Source organism: Sus scrofa, chromosome 15 (genome assembly GCF_054392235.1).
Source record: "Sus scrofa isolate SSC_HxYL_T2T_F1_AM1 chromosome 15, Sscrofa_HxYL_maternal_Yorkshire_Landrace_v2.0, whole genome shotgun sequence".
Taxonomy (NCBI): domain Eukaryota; kingdom Metazoa; phylum Chordata; class Mammalia; order Artiodactyla; family Suidae; genus Sus; species Sus scrofa.
In genome coordinates this window covers 61,383,304-61,407,127 of record NC_139397.1, presented here as the reverse complement: position 1 = coordinate 61,407,127, position 23,824 = coordinate 61,383,304, and the positions used below count along the sequence as shown (strand labels likewise).

The 23,824-nt window shown below is 35.0% G+C and overlaps 1 protein-coding gene across 1 annotated transcript in view; it reads right to left on the bottom strand.

The window, feature by feature from the left end:
• ADAM2 (ADAM metallopeptidase domain 2) overlaps nt 1-23,824 on the bottom strand; it is a gene marked incomplete at its 5' end in the record, with an annotated part of 70,647 nt that overhangs the window by 31,050 nt on the left and 15,773 nt on the right. The window contains 8 exon segments of the mRNA NM_213957.1: nt 5,031-5,226; nt 5,339-5,437; nt 7,086-7,266; nt 10,402-10,538; nt 15,147-15,228; nt 16,251-16,417; nt 16,848-16,919; nt 20,221-20,277. Of these exon segments, the coding sequence (NP_999122.1) occupies nt 5,031-5,226; nt 5,339-5,437; nt 7,086-7,266; nt 10,402-10,538; nt 15,147-15,228; nt 16,251-16,417; nt 16,848-16,919; nt 20,221-20,277 (991 nt within the window).

The window sequence follows — 23,824 nt, the reverse complement described above, 5'->3', positions numbered from 1 at the left end:
ACTAAGACATATTATAATACAAATGGCAGAAAGTAAAGATAAGTATAGCATTCTAAAAGGCAGCAAAAGAAAAACATAGTTAATTATAAGGGAACCCCCATAAGGCTATAAACTGATTTCTCTACAGAAACACTGCAGGCCTGAAGAGAGTGGCAAGTATATTCAAAGTTCTAAAAGAGAAAAATTTGCAGCCTAGAATATGCTACACAGCAAGATTATCATTTAAAATAGAAAGAAATAATTTCTCAAACAAATAAAAACTAAAAGAATACAGCAACACTAAACCCATTCTAAAAGAAATACTGAAAGATCTCCTCTAAAGAAGTAAGAAGATATAGGATGGAGGAAATCACAATTGGAAAGTAATCACTTAAAAGAGCCAGTAAACGGATATAAAAGGAAAAAAAAACCTGTTTGTAAAAGTGACAGGAAACAAAAGGAAGAGCAAAAGGATAAATATGAAGCTGTAAAAAAAGGACATCAAAATCATAAAATGTGGGGAAGTAGAGTAGGAAAATATAGACTCATTTTTTAAAGAATGCGTTTGAGCCTATCTGAAATATCAGGCTAAATCAAGCAGATACAGGAAGGTATTAACATACTTGAAAAATAGGGCAACCACAAATCAAAACCAAACAATACATTCACAGAAACTAAAAAGAAGAGGACAGAGGCACAGCCACAGCAATGCAAGATCTGAGCTGTGTCTGATGTACACCATAGCTCATGGCAATGCCGGATCCTTAACACACTGAGGCCAGGGATCAAACCTACATCTTCATGAATACTAGTTGGGTTTGTTACCATAGGCAAAATGGGAACTCCTCAGCAAAATTTATCCAACTGAATCTAAAAATACATTAAAAAAAAATCATACACCACAACCAAGTGGGATTCATTCCAAGTTCACAAGGATAGTTCGACTTAGGCAAATTCCATATTAACAAAAGAAAAGTCAAAAACCGCATGATCATCTCAATAGATGTAGAAAAAGCGTTTGACATAATCCAACATCTATTCATGATAAAAACTCTTACTAAAGTGCATATAGAGGGAACATATCAACATAATAAAAGCTGTTTATGACAAACCCACAGCCAATATAACCCACAACAGAGAAAAGCTGAAAGCCTCCTTCCCACTAAACTCTGAAACAAGACATAGTACTGGAATTCCTAGCCACAACAATCGAAAAAGAAATAAAGTGTATCCAAATTGGAAGAGAAGAGGTAAAACTGTCACAACCCACAGATGACATGGTGCTATATATAGAAAACCCTCAAGAATCCACACAAAAACTACTCAACCTGATTGATCAATGAATTCAGCAAAGTAGCAGGATACAAGATTAATATTCAGAAATCTGGAGTTCCCATCATGGCTCAGTGGAAACAAATCTGATGGATATCCATGAGGATGTGGGTTTGATCCCCAGCCTCACTCAGTGGATTAAGGATCTGGCTTTGTCATGAGCTGTGGTGTAGCTTGCAGATATGGCTCGGATCCTGCATTGCTGTGGCTCTGGTGTAGGCCTGCAGCTACAGCTCTGATTTGACCCCTAGCCTGGGAATCTCCATATGCTGTGGGTGTGGCCTAAAAAAAAAAAAAAGACAAAAAAAAAAAAAAAAGAAATTGGTTGCATTTCTGTATACCAACAATGACATATTAAAAAAGGAATATAAAAACACAATATCTTTAAAATCACACCCCTCAAAATTAAATACCTAGGAATAAACCTGAAGAAAGGAGGAGAAAGACTTATTTGTTGACAACTATAAAACATTAATCAAGGAAATTAAAGAAAATTTAAAGAAATGGAAAGATAACCAATGCTCCTGGATTGGAAGAATTAGTATCATTAAAATGGCCATACTACTCAAAGCAAACTGCAGATTTAATGTGATCCCTATCAAATCACCTATGACATTGTTCATAGAACTTTAGAAAACAATCTATATGGAACCATAGAAGACCCAGAATTGCCAAAGCAATCCTGAGGGAAAAAAAAACCAAGCAGGGGGCATATCTCTCCCAGACTTCAGACAATATTACGAAGCTACAGTAATCAAGACAGTGTGGTACTCGTTAAAAAAAACAAAAACAAAAACATACATAGGGACCAATGGAACAGAATAGAGAGCCCAGAAATAAACCCAGACACCTATGGTCAATCATCAGCAAAGAAAGCAAGAATATAAATGGGGAAAAGACAGTCTCTTCAACAAGTGATGATGGGAAAACTGGAGAGTTTCATGTAAATCAGTGAAACTAGAACACATCCTTGCACCACGCACAAAAATAAACTCAAAATGTCTTAAAGACTTAAACATGAGCCATGACACCATAAAACTCCTAGAAGAGAACATAGGCAAAACATCAGCCATGCAAATGTTTTCTTAGGTCAGTCTCCCAAGGCAATAGAAATAAGAACAAAATTAAACCAGTAGGACCTAATCAAACTTAAAAGCTTTTGCACAGCCAAGGAAACCATAAACAAAATGAAAGACAATGTATAGAATGGGAGAAAATAGTTGCAAATGATGCAACCAACAAGGGCATAATCTCCAAAATATACAAACATCTCATACAACTCAAAAGCAAAAACAAAACAAAAAAAAAAACCCAATTCAATTGAAAAATGGGAAGAAGACCTGAATAGATATTTCTCCAATGAAGACATATGGATGGACAATAGCCACATGAAAAAAATGCTCAACATCACTAATTATTATAGAAATGCAACTCAAACATATAATGATGTACTACCTCACACTGGTCAGAATGGCTATTATTAATAGGTCTACAAATAATAAATGCTAGAGAAGGTGTGGAGAAAAAGGAACCCTCCTGCACTGTTGGTGGGAATGTAAATTGGTACAACCACTGTGGAAAACAGTACAGAGCATCTCAGAAAACCAAATATAGAACTTTCTTATGATCCAGCAATCCCACTCTTAGGCATATATCTGGACAAAACTTTTATTCAAAAAGATACATGCACCCCTATGTTGACTGCAGCACTGTTCACAGTAGCCAAAACATGGAAATAACCTAACTGTCCATGACAGATGACATTTGAAAGATAGATGAATGGGTTAAGAAGATGTGGTACATATACATAATGAAATACTACTCAGCCATATAAAAGAATGATGGCATTTGCAGCAACATAGGTAGAACTAGAGATTCTCATACTAAGTGAAGTAAGTCAGAAAGAGAAAGACAAATACTATATAACATTTATGAAATCTAAAATATGGCACAGATGAACCTATCTATGGGATGGAGATGGAGATGGAAAGCAGACTCATGGTTGCCAAGGGGAAGGAAGACTTGGAGTCTGGGGTTAGTAAATGCAAACTACTACATTTAAAATAGGTAAGTAATGAGGTCCTGCTGTATTACAGGAAACTATATTCAATCAATTGTAATAGATCATGATAGATGATGATATGAGAAAAAGAATGTATAAAATGTATAAAACTGGGTCATTTTGCTGTACAGCAGAATTTGACAGAACACTTTAAATCAAGTATAATAAAGAAATTAAAAAAAACCCAAACCAAATACTTGACTTGGACCAATTCTTAATTTTTCTGAGTGCTACATCATGTTGGAATGATCAACATACATACATGTTGACTAATATACATAGTCAAATTTTAAAATTTTTAATTTCTTTGGTTATCACTTCCCCTTGCTTAATTCTTCTTTCGCCAGCTTTGGTCTTCCTTTTTCAGACATCATTCACAACCAATTCTTACAGAGATGACTTTGGAAAGTAGACTATATGAGCTCATATATACATTTTCATATACTTTTCTTTTTTGTATTTATCTTTTTAGTACTGAGATGAATTTCTTAATTCTATCTGCCAACTTAAACAGAAGTTTTACCTATCAGTTTTTTAACCAATATGTTAATTTATTTTTAAACTTTAGCCAGTATTCTTTTCAAGTTCTTCTTTTCCTTCCTCCCTCCCTTCTTTCTGCCCTCTCTCTCTCTCTCTCTCCCCATATGCAGAAATTACAGTAGACATTGCTACCTGTTCTAACTAAGAGAAAGTTGACCCGCCTGGCTATTTGTATGAATATCCTAAATACCTAAATACTTTTTCTTTCAGTTGCTCTTGATTCTTAGGATATAGCCATGAAATACTATCACCATTGTTGTTTTCATCTTATTCAGCAAATGATTTCCATGTATATTTTGTACCCTTGTTTTTCTTTTATTTTCAGCCTCAGTACCCATCATCTTTCAGTGATTTAATAGTTCCAGGATTTTCATGAGTCCTTGTTTGGATTTTTATGTCATCCTTGTAGCCCCCTGGTGTGAATCTGTGTATATGTCTCTGTGTGTCTGCATGGGTGGTATAAATTGTATTCATATGCCAGCTTATATTTATGACCCTTTTAATGTCTATAGCCATATGTATTTATTCTATATTTACTATGAAAATTGTGGATCTGGAGTGAGAGAGAAAAGTATAGATTTAATTTGGTCTGCTTTCTTCCTCCTTAAATTCAGATCCCATATACTTCTGAGTCTTTCTCTTCATTATTTAGTGGAAATACTTCAGAATTTTAGTCCCAGGCAATATGATGGTTTTTTTTTTCTTATGGTATTCCCCTTCTCTTTCTATAATTATTTAAAATAATTTATAATTGGAGTTCTCATCATGGCTCAGTGGTTAACAAACCTGACTAGTATCCATGAGGATGCAGGTTCAATCCCTGGCTTCGCTCAGTAGGTTAAGGATCCGGCATTGCCATGAGCAATGTGTAGCTTGCAGACGCTGCTTGGATCCCGCGTTGCTGTGGCTGTGGTGTAGGCTGGTGGCTGCGGCTCCAATTTGACTCCTAGCCTGGGAATCTTCACAAGCTGTGGGTGCAGCCCCCAAAAGACAAAAGACCAAAAAAAAATTTATACTAAAAATCACATTATTAAAATATCACAATTATACATCAATATCTATTTTTTTATGGTGCCCAGAAAAATACATGTATAGGAAATCAAATTATAAGAAATACCGTCACCAAATGTTTCAGAACATTGTTTCATCCCACTTATGCATTTTCCTTGCACACAGAGCCATTGATTATCTGAACATGGATGCCCATCCTGGACATAAAGGTCTTCTTGACATGCTGCAGAAGAACCATTGCAATATTCAAGGAGATCGCATTCATCCAAGGTAAGCCTACATGTTTGTCCTTTTGCCATAAACTGGTGGGGTGAGGTAAAAGATATTGAATAAAGCAGAGTATGAACATGTAAACATCATAAAAATAACAACTTTACTAAGGTAGGTAATTCAAAATTTTGAAAAGGCTCTTACAGAACAGGAATCACAGCACGGCCCAGTGGCACAGGCAGAGCCAGCTGAGAGTGTACAGGTGGCCTGGTTACAGCATGCGTTTGGCTGAGCAGCACAATTCTGAAAGGAAAATCACAGGCTCTAAAGTGTCTTCTGACTTTTATTTACATTAAATAGCTATTTTAATGGGGACCACAGATTATAGTATACTTATAATATACATATAATATAATATATATAGACAGATGCTTCACTTGGGTGCTGGCTAGCAGAAGAAAATAAAGCCACATAATCATTCATTTATTTACCAGGTGTTTATTGGTCACCTAATATATGAGACCGAGTGCTCTTTATGTCCTATAGTATATTTGGACTACACTGGTAGCAGGAAAGCCCTGCTGTCCACCAAGGCCAGGATATTGCGATCTCTGGCCCCTATAGACAAATAGTTTAACACAAGATAAAAAGAAGTTACCATTTCAAGGGTGCATGATTTGTTACTAGTTCTTAGTCAACTTTCATGAATCTTTATGGGATATTCAAAGTTTACTTACCCTTCTCTAAAGATAAAGAGCTATAAAATGATATTTTTGAACATGACTGAAATGATCACCTTTATATCACTCATTGATACCTTATTATGCCTGTTTTATTCATCTCTGCCTGGTGATTCTGAATTTTAAAATTCCATTATTGGGATTAATAAAAGCAACTGGTAAGAAAGGAGAAGGCTGCAGAGACAGAACTCATACATACACACCCCCACACACTCACATTTCTTAAATACCCAGGGATCTGAAATAGGGTTAATTGGGCAAAAAATTTCAATAAGATAACAATAAAATAATTATGGATTTTAGTAGTTTTAATATGAATTATCACATGATACTGCTTAAGGCACACTACCTTCTCAGTGTTTTCCAGACTATTCTACCTAATCAATGCCATTGTTTTACTGTCTTGAGATTCCAGAGGGTGAAGTTCCATCACGGGGGTTTGGACCTCGCGTGACTTTTAATAGAACTAAGATACACTACTGTCTGTTGTTATTAGAACTTCTCAAGGTGTTTCAATTCAAACCCCAAAAAGCAAAAGCAAGTGAGTTCTGGGGAATGATTCCCTTAGCACATCACCCAGTGAGGTATCTAAGAACACCTTTTCATTTGGGGAAGGTTTACATGAATGATCATAGTCAGCAATTGCAGTAGGGAACACTGAACACTACTCATGACTTCTTGGTTCTCTTGAGGTTACTATGAGTCTCACAAACTCTCCTTCATTGCCTTCCCTTTATCTCGACTCTTTCCACCTGGCTTCAACCCAACAGCTTGATCTAAGAATTCTGTAGGCTAGAAAAACCAGCTTTTAATGCTGACCTGGAATTGAAATATTCGAAGCCACCAATGTGTCTCAAATATGTTTTTTGTCCAGTTGTGAAAGTTTCATCTCTATCTTTCTGAATGACAGAGGATCCTAAGAGGAAATGCTAAGGGAGAATATGCTCAAGAAAGGAACTGTAAGCCTAGATCAACACAGCTACAGCAGTAAGACCTTGAAAAGCACCAGTGTGAATAACGTACAAGTTGTTAAATTCATATACTGATATATAGCTGCATTCATCGTTTAATATAATCCCAATATGCATTCTTAAGGTCTTTGTTGAAAAGCAAGTTTGATAAATAAGGGAAAATGGCAACATGATACTATAATAATTAGTTAATAATTTTTGGTATAATTCTGGTATATAGTTTTCTAAATTAGTACCAACCTCCGGGGTCCCACAGTCACATTCCTCTCCTTCTTCGACTTCTCCATTCCCACAAACTGCACTTTTGTATGATGGATCTACACGTGGCTGGTTTTGCAGACACTGGGACTTGGACTTGGCAGTGAAATGTGCAAAATCTTCCATGCTGCAGTTACTAAAGAACTTCACACCACTGGAATGACTAAAAATACATCAAACTTCAAATTTTTATATAACCGTTGCTTCCATAAATTGCCTAGTCTCAGAATAAAAGTCTGCCTAATTTAATGATAGGTATAGCTAATATAAAGTTACTAAATTTTAAGGTGAGTACTTTGGGTTATTACAGGAAATGGTTATTCATGTGAGAACCATGAAAAAATTAGGGTATTTTGGACAAACTACCAATTTTGTTAATTTTTGTGGTTGCATCCCAGCTGAACATACTCTTTTTAATTATGTTACATAATTATACAATTATAATATAATACATATTAAATTGTATATATTATACAATCTATTATATATAATAGATTCATTATTACATTACCAACAGTTTAGATGATTTCTATCTAAATATCAGAAAACAAAAGGAGAAAAATTGATAGAACTTTAATATTACTAAGAACCAGGAAACGCATGATATGTTTACCATGTGTGAACTGACTTATAGAGGAAACAATTTCTGATACTGAAATTAATGTTGTCATTAGAAAGAAAATATCAATCATAATTTTATCCAACTGGACAATTTACAGCTTGAATCCTTGCACAGATTTGCTGGATATTCTTGTTCTTTCTCCATTCTCCCATTTTTCCTTGATACAGAGCCTCTGATTTTCAGTTGACCATGTGACTTCTTGTGTAATACCTACATGTCTTAGCCTTTTTTGAAGCTAAGAGCAGACCATTGGTCTTAAAATGAAACCGTAAATTTAAGTTATACGAAGTCAAGTTTACAAACATGCTTTTATGTGCCTCTTTATTCTACCAGCAAGAGGCCTCAGCTTCCGACCACTGTATAGAAAGTTCCTTGACTAACTCATGATGTGGCATCTGCCTTCAGCTGTAGCAATTGTACAGAGAAATTTGCAAACTCTTTGATTATTTAATCTTGAAAGGCACACACTGTCATTCGTACCATGGTCTGTTTGCTGAAATCAAGTCACCAAATCCATCCCACACTCAAGAGAAGGGAAACTAAATTCTACCTCTTGAAGGGAGTTGAATCAACAATTACAGATGTATTTGAAAATCATCACTCTTTTACTTTCATTTTACTTAAAATTAAAAAAAAAGTTATACTCTGTTCTAGCTCCATGTAGTTTTTTGAAACATTTTTGTCCTCAGTCATTATTTCTAAGGCTTAGATATATTGCTACCTTCGAATGTGTCGAAAAAGCCCAACTTTATAATGACCGCTTTATTATCTAAAGAAACAAAGTTCCTAATTAAAATGTCAAAGTTGAATTTCTGAAACAAATGGGGTAGCACATCAAACTCACTGGGTACATAGACTGTATAAATCACAGACCCCTGACTGTGAGTCCTCAGAAAAATGGCAGCCTTTTGTGAAAAAAAAAAAAAAATAGTGTGGGACCTGTATTTTCTGTGGATTATAAAAACAAAATAACATGTTAAACTCTTTAGGTATTATTATTTAATAAGTCATATTTTAAGGTCAGAATTGAGTACACCTGCCTCAGAAAGGCGTATGTCCTATTTTGCTTAGGACTCACTCAGTTCAGGAGTTCCTATTGTAGCTCAGTGTGTTATGAACCAGACATAATGTCCATGGGGATGTGAGTTCAATCCCTGGCCTCCCTCAGTGGGTCAAGGGTCTGTCTGGCACAACTCATGGTGTAGGTCACAGATGTGGCTCAGATCTGGTATTGCCATGGCTGTGGCGTAGGCCTCAGCTGCAGCTCTAATTTGACCCCTGGGAACTTCCATATGCTGCAGATATGGCCATTAAAAAAAAAAAGGACTCAGTCTTGCATAAAATCACTGAAAGTTGTAGTGTCAAAAACCATTAAAAATGAATAATTCTAGAAGATGTTTCCCATCAATTTAAGGCTAGCAATGAATCATTTTTGAATATGCCTTGTTGATTCAGAATCTCCTTTAAATATAGCAGATTTTCATATCATTTTTTTCCACTCAGTAATGAATAAAACATCTGTGTTCTCCAAAATTTTAGAATCATGCAATCATATTCAAATGATTCAGTGTATTTAAAATATGACTAATAAGCATTTTTTTGCAAGACTTTAATTTGTGAAACTACGCTTTAAAAAAAATGTTTCTATAGGAGTTCCCTTGCGGCTCAGTGGGTTAAGGATCCAGCATTGTCACTACTGTGGCTTTGATTATAACTGTGGTCTGGGTTCGATCCCTGGCCCAGGAATTTTCTCATGCCAGTGCAGCCAAAAAAAAAAAAAAAATGTTTCCACAGGCGAATGGAGTCTACATGTGTATTAATAATTCCACCAATCTTATACAGGCCATAAACTTATATTTTTAAGTAGAATTTCTATTTTTTCATTTCTACATAAGAATCAAAATTATGTTAAAAAATTAATAGAAGAAGTTCCAACACTCATTAATGTTGTAGATTAAGTTGTTTGTTGATTAAGTTGTTTTGGGCAACAAATTGGAAAGTGAAAAAAGGCAAAATTTTAGAGATAATACAGAAATTAAACAGACTATTAAGTAAAATTAAATAAATTGGACATACAGTCCAAACAAAGGAATAGGAGGTTGGCTCCAATCACTGACTGGTCAACGGTTTTTGTAAATCTTCTATTTGGTCCTAATTCTATAATATCTCATAGCATATTCTAAGAATAATGAGGACCATAGAAAAAAATTCATAGGCCTTTGAGGCATGGTAACTACTGCAAAAGGCATTCTCTAGTGACAAATAAAAAGGTGACTCTCTGAAATCAGTAGATGCCAAAGTTTCAGGTTTAGCCAGAGTAGAATGAAGATTTATGCAGAAAGGCCACACTAATAAAGCATTCTTGTATAATGATCACATGCCTGCATTTGAATTGTCATATCACTCATTAAACTACAAAATCATGCAAGTAACATAGTCATAAATGTACAGTTTGATCATATATGAGATATCAAGTTTGATATTAGATTAGAAGAAATATTGAGATAGACAACAGGGACACTGGAATCCATATTTTGATCTCAGGTCATTGGCTATAGTTTATATTCAACCGTTAGCAATTACTTTAATAGGAACTAAAGTAGACTTTCATAAACTAAATAAACTTATTTTCATATAAACTATATTTCTAAAACATATAAAAGTAAAGCATCTTACATTGCTTCTGGATTCATTATGCAGACATTTCCTGGGCAATGGCATTTGTTAATGTCATCATAAGCTATTCCCATACTAAGGCTTAGTAACTGAGCCATAGTAACAGCAAGTGATTCCAGAGTTATGGTTTTGGGATGCTGGGAAAAAATACACACACATATACACATTTTAGGCGGTAATTTATTTACCTGTAGTATAATGTAATTATTAAAAATAGTCACACAATAAAATGCAAGAGATATCTGATAACCACAGAAGTGCCAGCCATGGTAGTCTAGTATATTACGGGTACCATGATCAATATAAGGAAAATAGGAAAAGTGAAATCTGAAATTTTAGCCAAATATAAATAAATGGTTCATTTGGTGGCATCAGGCCAAGAAAATATTTGTCCCAATCATTTAATTGTATATAACAACAGTTATAGCCATGTTTGCACTCACAAAGAAAATCTCTAAAGACACACACATGTACACATACAGTGTCAAATTATTAACAGTTTGTGTTACTTTATAATTTAATTATTTGGAGGTAGGGTATTATAGGAGTACTTCATGTATTTGAAAAAAATCATAAATTAGCTCATTGAACTAATTGATATTATGGTCATAATGACTCATCAGCCATTTTTCTCATAAGAATGTTGACTTTCCACAATTGTTCAAACTTTATTTTCATAAATAAAATGCCTTTATACTTTTTAATCAATGTAAGATATGTATTCTTATGTGCCAATTACTAGACTGAGAAATTCACTGACAAATAAGTATTGAGGCTCCCTTTGTTGTGTAACATGTGATTATTTTCTACAAATGTGCCTTGTGTGTATATTTTGTAGTCTCTGATTTTAGGAATCAAGATTCTACATAAAGCTTTCAAACAAAGGTTATCAATAATGTTAAAATTTTCTAAATTTTTGGTCTGAGAAATTGACTATTTAGGTATGATTATTCCTGCTACTAGCTCTTTCAGTATTTGCTTTGTATTTTTTTTTTTTTTTGTCTTTTTGCCTATTTTCTAGGGCCACACCTGCAGCATATGGAGGTTCCCAGGCTGGGGGTCGAATTGGAGCTGTAGCCACTAGCCTATACCAGACCCACAGGAACGTGGGATCTGAGCTGCATCTGCAACCTATACCACAGCTCATGGCAACACCGGATCCCTAACCCACTGAGTGAGGCCAGGGACCCGAAACCTCAACCTCATGGTTCTTAATCAGATTTGTTAACCACTGAGCCACGAAGGGAATACCTGCTTTGTATATTTTATAGGTATTTGGCTGTGTATATATGAGTTCAGTTTCATCCTAAACAATGAATCACATAAAATTCATATTTACTTTACTTGAAGAACATTTTGCTGTTTTTTATTAATATTGATACATCAATTTTCCTTTGGTAATTATATTAATAAGTTCACAAATAACAATTGCTGGAGGGGTTGTGGAGAAAAGGGAATGTAAGCTGGTACAACCACTATGGAGAACAGCATGGAGGTACCCTAGAAATCTATACATAGAACTACCATATGACCCAGCAGTCCCACTCTTGGGTATATACCCAGACAAAACTCTCCTTAAAAAAGATACATGCACCCGCATGTTCATTGCAGCACTATTCACAATAGCCAAGACATGGAAACAACCCAAATGTCCATCAAGAGATGATTTGATTAGGAAGATATGGTATATATACACAATGGAATACTACTCAGCCATAAAAAAGAATGACATAATGCCATTTGCAGCAACATGGATGGAACTATTCTGTTCTTTTTCTGATTCATAGGGTTGAAATTTCTGTGGCACTACACATGGGTTTGAAACTTAAAAAGAGGAAGCAACCTAATAATATTTATTTATTTATGCTTTTTAGGGCTGCATCTGCAGCATATGGAAGTTCCCAGGCTAGGGGTTGAATGGGAGCTACAGCTGCCAGCCTATGCCACAGCCATGGCAACACCGAATCCTTAACCCAATGAGCAGGACCAAATAACATCCTCATGGATACTAGTCTGGTTCATTACCACTGAGCTACAATGGGAACTCCCCACGGTATGCTTTCATGTCATTTTTATCTCTCCCTTAATCATCTCCACACTATCCTAGAACAAGAGTTCTGGTTTAGTACTGATACATCTTTCTTTGCCTTCCCACCTCAAGCCTAGTTCAGTTCCAGGTATTTTCATCTTAAGATAACAGTAAAATTTAGCAATATTTATTCACTTTAGTTTTCATAATCTTTGTAGCTTTTCATAAATATAAGTAATTTCTACAAATATGTTTTGATAATTAGTCTTCTGTTTGGAAAATCTTTTGAGGGCTATGTGCCCAAGAGTATTTTTATTGTCCCTCATTGAACAGATTTTGGTTTTTTAAATATGAATTGAGACTTCAAAGTACTTTTACTTCCATGTTTTAAGATAAAGTCTTTTTTGCATCCAATGTGCCTTTTCTGACTATGAAACATCTTCACTGTTATATGTTATTCTTCTTTTTAGAAATGTAGATTTTTTTCTTTGATTTTTAAAATTTCATTGTTGGTAAGCATTTTTCTCTCTTCTTTGTTGGCTTTCCAGGTGTCCCTTTTCATCATACCATCCATTTTCCTATCCTCCTGCCAGCTGTTTCAATGTAAGGGGTCCTGGGGGACTCCCAGGGCTTTTCCTGGCACAGGTACCTTGTTGATCTGATTGTGGCTGGGGACAGTATTCTGTGAATATCACTCTGAAATTATCTCCGTTTTTTTCTTTGAAAGTATTCTTATGACTTGAAAATTTTCATCTCCCATTACTTCACTCATCCATCTCTCTTAACTTTGATCTTTCTTATAACTTTAATGATGTCTCCTGAGAGCGGTCCTAATTCTGATTTCTCAATTTGACAATTTACCTCCCTATGTATCAATCAGACCCCTCATGCAGTTTATTATAATTATTATGTTGTTCAGATCTAATGTTTCTAATGGCTCCTTTTCTGGGATATTGTCTGCTTTGTTTGGTTTGAAATTCTTGGTCCACCAAGTACTAATAGCTCCACTTCCAGTGGTATATGTTGTGTACTGTGTTTTCTTCTGAGAAAGTTTAATACTCAGGATCTGTATAGTCCATCAACTGAGGTCAACAGATACTGTATCTGGTAATAATGGAGTGCATAAAACCCTTGAGGCTGGGAACTAGTTTGTGTCTGTCTCTGTGAGTCAACTTGCCTTAGGGCAGGTGAGTGGATGAATCCAAGGGCAAAGGGCTACCAACATCAAAAATCTCCTGCTGGAGTTCCAGCTGTGGTGCAATGGGATCCATGGTGTCTTGGGAGTGCTGGGACACAGGTTGGATCCCCTGCCTGGCACATTGGTTAAGGATCCAGCGTTGCTGCAGTTGTAGCTTAGGTAGCAACTTTGGCTCAGATCTGATCCCTGGCCCAGGAACTCCATATGCTGCAGGGTGGCCAAAAAAAAAAAAAAAAAAAAAAAAATCTCCTGCTGATTATACTGACTTGCTTCTACTCATCCTAAGAGTACTTGGGTTGTACTTTCACCTATAAATTTTTAGGAAGAAGCAGCATGGAAAAGATAGGGTTCCTAAATTTTATTCCACAGTCCTTGGGGATTAGGTTAGGAAGGTAGTGGATGTTTAAACATCAGAAGGCAATGTTTCTTCAACTGTTTTCTTCAACATCTCATTCATGTGAACATCAGTCACTGCTAATATTTCCAGTCAAAGGTTAGGTAATGATTATCCCAGTGGAGTGTGGAGAATAAGAAAGAGGAATATTAGAAAAGTTCTTCAATTGCTCCTTTCAAGTAATCAGTGATCAAGTAATTTCAAGATGTTCCTTTCCCTCTGCCATGCCTATTGTTTCCACACTTTCCAGGAAACAATATTTCCTTCTGCTTGGTAACTTGTCTGCTCCATATGAAAGTCTTCTGATTTTTCCATGTGGCAGGTGACTAGGTATATCAGCCCAATTCTAGCTTCTGAGACGAGGTAATGATTTGCCCATAAAGATAAGCCATGTTTTCTAAACCACGATCTATGAATTTTAAAGAGGAAACTTGTCTGCATGTCATTGATTCATCTCTTTATATCTCCACTTAGCTTCACTTCACTTATTCACTGAAATGAGTACTATGCACACAAATTCTGGATTACTTTGCACAAACACACACAAAAATCTTTTCAAAGGCAAATTTTATACATCATGATAACCAAAGCATTATGAAATAGTGGCAAAAATGTACCAATTTTAAGCATACCAAGATTTTCTACTAAGATAAAAGTGCCAATTAGTGCATTTGATTCTTATTCTTCACCTAGGCCCCATGAAGAATTTTAAGGCAACTGATAAATAGTTTTGAAAGTTTTATTTTAACCTGGTTCATAATTAAGTTAGCTCCATAATGAAGAAAACGTTCAAAACCTAAGTGTGAAATTAAAATTAATTAATAATTAAATATTGGTATAGAAAAAATTTATGAAGATTTTGTAAGACTACAAGATAGATCACTCACTACCTTAACTTTCTAAAAGAGTATAATTTGGAGGAAAACTGTAAAAATTTCATCTGTATTAAGTTAAATGAGGACATAGAGTTCAAACATTTCTGTCAGCAACAGGGACAAAGATCCCTAGACTCATTATGCAAATGTTAGTATACTTAGCCATAATAAAGTCAGGAAATAATTGTATATGAATTTAAATAGCACTCTATTTATATAACATAGCAAGCAAATTAAATCATACCATACCAGAACAATACCTCCTCCATATTGCTTATCACATATCTTTCCTTGAAAGGTTGCACCAACAAAATTTGGTTTTTCTCTGTAACTTAAGTTAAAAAAAAAAGGCATAATCATATCATTTGGTAAAATTTAGCACAATTAATATAAAATTCACTTAATATATTTTTATTTTGCATTTTTATATGGCACATTCATAAATATTTCCACTTAACTTTAGGAGGGCAAACCATAGAAAGTACAAATGTGTCTGCTTGTTTTGAAAATAGTAAAATAGATTTAAAAATCAAGTAAATAATAGAAAGTATATTATCATATGGATTTTTTCAAAAATAATTAAGATTCTTTTTTATGTTTTTTTTAATAAATTACACTAATTCCTATAATTTAAAAATAATAAAAATAAATAAAATTCCTTAAAATTAGAAAGCTAAAGCAATGCAGTTGATAAATGGGCAGAGTAACCTTATGGGCTAGAGTTTCTCCTAATCAGATAGAATCAGCCTGCCAGAGCCATGCAAAAGCATGCATATTAGTAGGACAAAAATAATTCAAAAGATTATAGCTTTATAATTATATGTATAATTGTTATATAATATGATTTGAAGATTGATAAGAGAAAAACCAGATTCTTACATAGAGAGGGAGGTTTATTTTTAAAAGTGCAGCACACTGCAAATACAGTATGTCAGAGATATTAAAATGTGCAATAGTGTTTCCATTTTCTTATTACTTTTGTTTTTATTTTATGGAAATAAAGCATAAAAAGAAGGCCAAATTACTACACTCATAGAATTTGGGTCTATTTCTTCAGATACATATAGTCAGTATTTTATGTATAGTTGGGCACACTTAAGGATATGTTATATACGCTAAGAAAATATGATAAGATTGAAGTGAGTTTTAACCACAAGTGACTAAATAGAATAACTGATATCAATAATTCTGCTCTAAAACTTGCCATAGAAAAATAACATTCAGATGATGTTGTATATAAAAAAGAGGCACAAGATTTTTTTTTTTCCCTAGGAGCAAGTCAACTGTCAGAAATTGGGTCAAACTACATTTGCTTTCTAGGTATAAGATTCAGTAATGCCAAAATATACTTACACAAGTAAATATGCCACATCATGTGGACGCAAAACAAGATAAGATCGTTTCCATTTTAAAAATCTGTGTAATAATTCATTAGCATCTCCAGTTACTGTAATTTTATTTTCATCTATCCAAAGTTCTAATGAAGATAGGATTATTGTGATATTAAATGAAGTAAAAATCTAAAATTGAAGAAATAAAGAAAATAAGTTCAGACTACGTGGTTTAAATATATTTGGGAATTTATCTGCAAAAATAAATAGTATACCGGTGACAAATATTAAAAACCTGAACCGTAAATCTGGATTGGATCTTATAAATTCTATTAGCAAATAATAAATAACACTAATAAGGCAAATAATAATTTAACATTTGATATGCTTAAACTTGAGCCAGTCCAATGTCAAGTGTTTTATTTAGTTTAATCTTTACAAAACCCTATTTAGGTATTTACAGTTATTATTACTCCAAGTAAACTGAAGTATAAAATGGTTGTATATTTGCCCTATTTCACCCAATCCGTGTATTCAGGCAGGGTCATAAAAAAAAAAAGTCTGAGAATTGTTTAAGTAGCATAAACAAATGCAAAAAAGCTAAAAAGCAAACACTTACAGCATTGGTCAATCCAATCAACTGGAAGATTTTTTGAGTGACAACAGCTGTATCAGAACCCATATGATTATACTGAAAAAGATAATTGCCTTTTAGATCTAAATATATATTAACGTTTAATGATCGTTATTTTATTTAAACTTAAAAATGTGAGTTAAGAAATCATTTAAGGAATTCCTGTTGTGGCTCAGTGGGTTAAGAATCTGACTGGTGTCCATGAGGATGTGGGTTTGATCCCTGGCCTCTCTCAGTTGGTTAAGGATCCAGTGCTACTACAAACTGTGGCAAAGGTTGCAGATAAGGCTCGGATCTGGTGTTACTGTGGCTGTGGTGTAGGCCTGCAGCTGCAGCTTTGATTGGACCCTTACCCTGGGAACCTCCATATGCTGCAGGTGCAGCCATAAAAAGCAAAAACAAAAACAAACAAAAAAACAAAAACAAAAAAAAAATCTGAACTGAGAAGACCCAAAGAGCATTTTGAAGGCTCTGAGAACTTTTGTCACTGAATGCAACCACATAACTTGGTCAAGACTTGTGTGCACACGAAGGGGTGTGAGTGACTAAATCAAAGATTTAAGTAGAATCCAGAGATGCACAACATAATAGCCAAAATGTTCAGAAAGCAACTGAAATCATTTCCCACACCAAGAACCAGGAACATCACAACTGGAGTGAGAAAAGGCAGTCAATACATGACAACACCAAGGTACATGGTTGGTTAGAGTTATCTGACAAAGATTTTAAAAGTAATCTTTGTAAAGTTATGACAACAGTTAATTAAAAATATCCTTCATGGGAAGTGAATTCAGTAAAATGGAGAACTAGAAAACTCCAAGCCCTGACTTCTCTCAGGAAACATCAAAAGACAACCAGAAACTGGCTGAAATAACCTCATTGGAGCCTTCTGAAAACCTCTGGAAAACATTCAAGGGACTACAGCAACCAGACAAATATCCAATCAAGAAAAAGCCACCTTGGAGTTCCCGTTGTGGCTTAGCAAGTTAAGAACCCACCATAGCGTCCGTGAGGATGTGGGTCCAATCTCAGGTCTCCCTCAGTGAGTTAAGGATCCAGTGTTGTCACAAGCTGTGGCATAAGTCAGAGATACAGCTCAAATCTGATGTTGCCAGTGGCTGTGGTGTAGGCTGGCAGCTGCAGCTCCAATTCCACTCCTAGCCTGGGAACTTTCATACGCTGCAGGTGTGGCTGTAATAAAAAAAACAAAATAAAAAATTGCAATGGAATACTGTTCAGTCATAAAAAGGACAAAATAATGCCATTTGAAGCAACATGGATGGAAGTAGAGATTGTCATACTAAGTGAAGTAAGTCAGAGAGAAAAAAACAACACATATGGTATGACATATGTGGAGTCTAAAATATAGCACAAATGATCTATCTACAAAACAGAAACAAACTTACAGACGTGGAGATCAGACTCGTGTGTGTTTGCAGGGGGATGGGGGAGAGAAGGGGATGGACAGGGAGTTTGTCGTTGGTAGATGCAAACTATTGCATTTAGAAAGGATAAGTAGTGGGGTCATACTGTATGGCACAGTGAACTGTGCCCAGTCTCTTGGATTAGAATGTGATGGAAGATAGTTTAAAAAAAAAAAAGGAATGTATGTGTTTGTGTGGCTAGGTCACTTTGCTGTATAGCAGAAATTGAAGGAACTTTGTAAATCAACTATACACTGTGTTAGGTTTCAGTATAAATTTTAGAAGGACAGAAACATTCAGTCTATATTACAAGGCAAACAAAGAAAACAAAACAAAACAAAAGCATGGCCCAAAGGAAGACAATGAATTGGCAGAAAACACTCCTGAGTAAGTGGGGACTTACTAGATAAAATCTTTAAAACAATTGTCTGAAATATTCTCAAAGAGCTAAAGGAAAACACAAAGAACAAACGGAAATCAGAAAAATGATATACGATTGAAATGAGAATATCAAAAAAGATAGAGACATAACAAAAAGAAATCAAATGGAAAGTCTGGAACTGAAAAGTGCAATAATTGAATTGAAAATTAAGGAAGGATTCAACAGAAAATTTCAAGATTTAGAAGAAAGAATCAGCAACTTGAAAGTAGAATAATTGAAATTTTTGAGTCTGAGAACCAGGGTGGGGGGGGGGCGGGGGGGAAGGAAAGCCTTGTTGGATACCATTATGCAGAATATATTAATTAAGGGAATCCCAGAAGAAGAAAGATTATTTAAAAACATGTTGGCCAAAAGCTTGCCAAGTTTGATGAAACACATGAGCCCATAAATCCTGGAAGATTTACAAATTCTAAGAAGGATGAAGTCCAAGAGACCCACACCAAGACACATTATGATCAAACTGTCAAAAGCTAAAGACAAAGAATATTGAATGCAGTGTGAGAAAAGTAGTTACATAAAAGCAATTTAAAAAAAAAGGTTACTAGTCAATTTCCTAGCAAAAACTTCAGAGGCCAGAAGACAGTGAGATGATATAACGTGCTGAAAGCAAAATGAAGCAGGCACTTTGGAAGAGAGTGAGGCAGTTTCTTACCAAAAAAAAAAAAAAAAAAAAATGACGACAACAACAAACAGCATCTTGCCGTATGATTTTGCTGCTTGATGTTTACTCGACTGAGTTAAAACATGTCCACACAAAAACCTGTGCATGGATGTTTTTATAGCAGCTTGATTTGTAACTGCCAAAATGTGGAAGCAACCAAAATGTCCTCTGGTAGGTGAATGGATAAACAAATTGTGGTACATAAAGAGAATGCAATGTTATTTAGTGGTAAAAAGACATTAGCTGTCAAGCCATGACAAAGCATGCAACAAAGGTAAATGCATGTTACCAAAATAAAGAAACCAATCTGTAATGGCTACACACTGTACCTTTCAACTACATGATGTTCTCAAAAAGGCAAAATTATGGACACAGTAAAAAAGATCGAAGGTTGCTAGACATTAGGGGCATGGGAAGGATGAATAAGAATCACTAAGAAACTGTTCTATAGGTGACAGTTGTTTTCATTTGTATGTTTATATAAAATAAAAAATTAATAGAGATTTGATTTCCAATTTACCACTGATACAAGTAATTTAAATTCATTACAGCAGAAATAAAGCAAACAATTATCATTTATTGTCCCGTGTTAAAAATGTATTCCAACACTTTTTATATCTTCTCATTATTAATATAAACTGACATAAGACACATAAATGAAAATAGGAGTTCCCGCTGTGATGTGGTGGGTTAAGAATGTAACTGCAGATTCTCAGGTCTGTCACAGTGAGTTAAAGGATCTGGGGAAGGCTCAGATTCAATCCCTGGAGCAGAAATTTCCATATGATGTGGGTGAGGCCATTAAAAGAAAATCAAAAGAAATATACTTACCAAATTTTTTTCGACTACAATATGTATTTCTATATACCGGATGAAGCCTGTAAGTGGCTGAAAAAAAAAATCACAAACATTAGATCAAAATTGAAGAATTACTGAAATATTTTAGTGGGTATCATGACTTCACAAATTCAGTGTTGAAAATTCCATTTCATTTATTGTGATACATTTATTACTTTAAAATTTTTTAAATTAAAAAGTATGGTTGGTTTACAGTATTGTGCCAATCTCTGCTGTACAGCAGAGTGACTCAGATGTATACACACACACACACACACACACACACACACACACACACACACACACATTCTTTTGGGGAGGCAGCAGGGAGTGGGATGGATGGGGAGTTTGGGGTTAGTAGATGCAAACTACTGCGTTTAGAACGGATAAGCAATGAGGTCCTGCTGTATAGCACAGGGAACTCTATCTAATCTCTTGGGACAGAACATGATGGAAGATAATATGAACACTGCATTTTATATAGGAAAATGGAAATAATTTTGAGAATCTTTCCTTTGTCATATCTTTTGCACCTGATCAGTCATTTAATTTACTCAGAAACCAACCTTCTTCTACCTTCCATTCTCCACAGTCTAATTGATACTGGGCTACCCACATTATTCTCTTCTCTGAAGAAACCCTTCCCTGGACTCCTCATTAGGTGGGTTTTGACATGAGTTTCATGATGCTGTTCTACATTAATATGTTGTATATTTTATCTATGACCTTGAAAGAGTAATGGCACATCTCTATGTTTAGGGGGTGGGATTTCATCTGAAGGATAAAGTTAACTCTTGTGTAAATCACCTCAAAGAAAAGTGAGCAACAGAGGAACAAAATGACTTGGGTTTCTTAAACTGAACTATAGATATCTCAAAATGTAGAATCTGGCTACAATGTCATCCACATAGATCATAATGGATAAACGAGGCCTGATGGGCTTATGATTTATGTGGCTTAGATATAGCCAGCTTATGGGGATAGAGTAATAGTTGTTGTACCTACCATTAAGAAAACATTACTTCCTTTCATTATTATTTTTACTTGAATTTAACCTAGGATTAATGCACTCAGGAAAACTTATAAAACAGTCTTTGCAGGCACTTTAAAATTGTAGTGTAGATGGAGTTCCCGTCGTGGCGCAGTGGTTAACGAATCCGACTAGGAACCATGAGGTTGCGGGTTCGGTCCCTGCCCTTGCTCAGTGGGTTAACGATCCGGCGTTGCCGTGAGCTGTGGTGTAGGTTGCAGACGCAGCTCGGATCCCGCGTTGCTGTGGCTCTGGCGTAGGCCGGTGGCTACAGCTCCGATTCGACCCCTAGCCTGGGAACCTCCTTATGTGGCGGGAGCGGCCCAAGAAATAGCAACAACAACAACAACAAAAAGACAAAAGACAAAAAAAAAGGGGGGGGGGAGAAAATACACTAAAATTGTAGTGTAGATAACTCAAAATAGTTACTAAAAAATAGCATACGATCTACAAGCACTGCACAAATATCTAAAAGCAGAAGAGGAGGATCGAATTTCAAAAACTGAGAAAACGTTAATTATGCTTATTTTAATGTATGCATTTTTTTCTCTTTACACTGGTATTTAATCCATTGAAAATTCAAAACTATTGTATTTTATTTAAACCACTTTCCTTAACTGTAAAGAGGAGCAATGAAAAGGTCAAACGAATCTGGGATTTAGCAGAGATGAGAAAAGTGAAGATTATAGTAATTTTAAGGGAAAAAAGTTAAGAAATGTCAGTAAGGCAAATTTAGGGCTGAGTGATCTTTTTTTTTTTTCCTCTCCCCCCTCCCACCTCTCTGTCTCCTTTTTCCCCCTCCTTTTTTTCCTCTTCTTTTTAGGGCCGCACATGTGGCATATGGAAGTACCCAGGCTAGGTGTAGAATAGGAGCTGAAGCTGCCGGCCTACGCCACAGTCACAGCGACAATGGATCTGAGCCGCATCTGGGACCTATGCTGCAGCTTGCAACAACACTGGATCTTTAACCCACTGAGCGAGGTCAGGGATCAAATCCGCAACTTCATGGACACTAGTTGGGTTCTTAACCCACTGAGCCACAACGGGAACTCTGGACTGATCACTTATTATTTTCCCCCATTTTAAAAGTCTCTTTCCAAAGACTTTGTGATCTAACTGGTTTTGTTTCTAGGTCTACATCTTTTCATTTAAGTCCCTAACCATAGCAGTGACCCTAGTTCACTGGAGGATAAAAATAAACACTTTTAATTGAAAGAAACAAAATATTAATGAATTGAGAGATTCAAAGTTGGTTTCTTTAAACCAGCATAAGTGTTCATTGATTTACATTTCCTGAGGTCATCCTTGTTTATTTTCATCTTTGAGATTGGGATAGATGGTATTTAGTTGATAATAAATTATCACGACAGGGGATAAAGCCATGAAAAATACATGAGACAATCAAAAGCCTGAGACATAACATAGGAAATATCAATATCTAGGAAATATCATAGGAAAACACAGGAAAAAACATAGGAAATGTCAGTATCTAAAATTTTATCAGAGAGTAAAATGAGTTGAAAATTCCAGGAAGTTTTTATTTTATTTCACCGTTATATGTGGAATCCAATAAAGAATGATACAGGGAACATGGGTCATCATTAACATTAGACTATGGACTTAATTCTTTCTTCTTAAAATCAGACAGGGATATACTCTTCACCTATTGAACACCACACTGGAGGTGCTAACTAGGGTACTTAGGCAATAAAAGTGAAGTTAAAAGTATCAAAATTGAAAAGGAAGAACATAATCTTTATTCAAGATGACATGATTTTGTACATAGAAAATTACAGAGAGTCCCATTTAAAAAATACAGTTTCAACAAGTTTGCACAATACAAAATCAGTATACAAAAGTCGATAATTTCCAAACAGGAATAATGAGAAATCCAAATTTGAAGTAAAAATTAAATGTGCAATAGTAGTTAAATAACAAAACTTGTTGATATAAATAAAGAAGTTTGTTGACATTTGAAGACAACTATACAAAACACTGTGAAAAAAATTAAAGAAGACCCCCCAAACAAAAAGCTATTCAATGTTCATGGAAAAGAAGAGTTCATATTGTTAAGTGGCAATATTTCCCAGATTAATCTATAGAATCGACACAATCCCAGCTGGCTTTTTGAGGGAATTGAAAACAAGTAAATAAATAAGAATAGACATAAAGATCAGTGGGATGTTAGCGCAAGTTCAGAAATAATCCCTAATATTTATGGTCAAGAGATCTTTGGAAAAAAAAAAAAGGCTGTGAAAATTCGGTAAAAATTCAGTGAAACACAGAAGACCCTTGTTAACAAATGGAAAACTAGATATCCATGTGAATAATGCTGAATTTAGAGCCCTTTCTCACTCTACACAAAAATTAAATTGGGTCATATATTTATTTATTTATTTATTTATTTATTTATTTTATTTTCCCACTGTACAGCAAGGGGATCAAATTATCCTTACATGTATACATTTTTCCCCCCACCCTTGTTCTGTTGCAATATGAGTATCTAGACATAGTTCTCAATGCTACTCAGCAGGATCTCCTGGTAAATCTATTCTAAGTTGTGTCTGA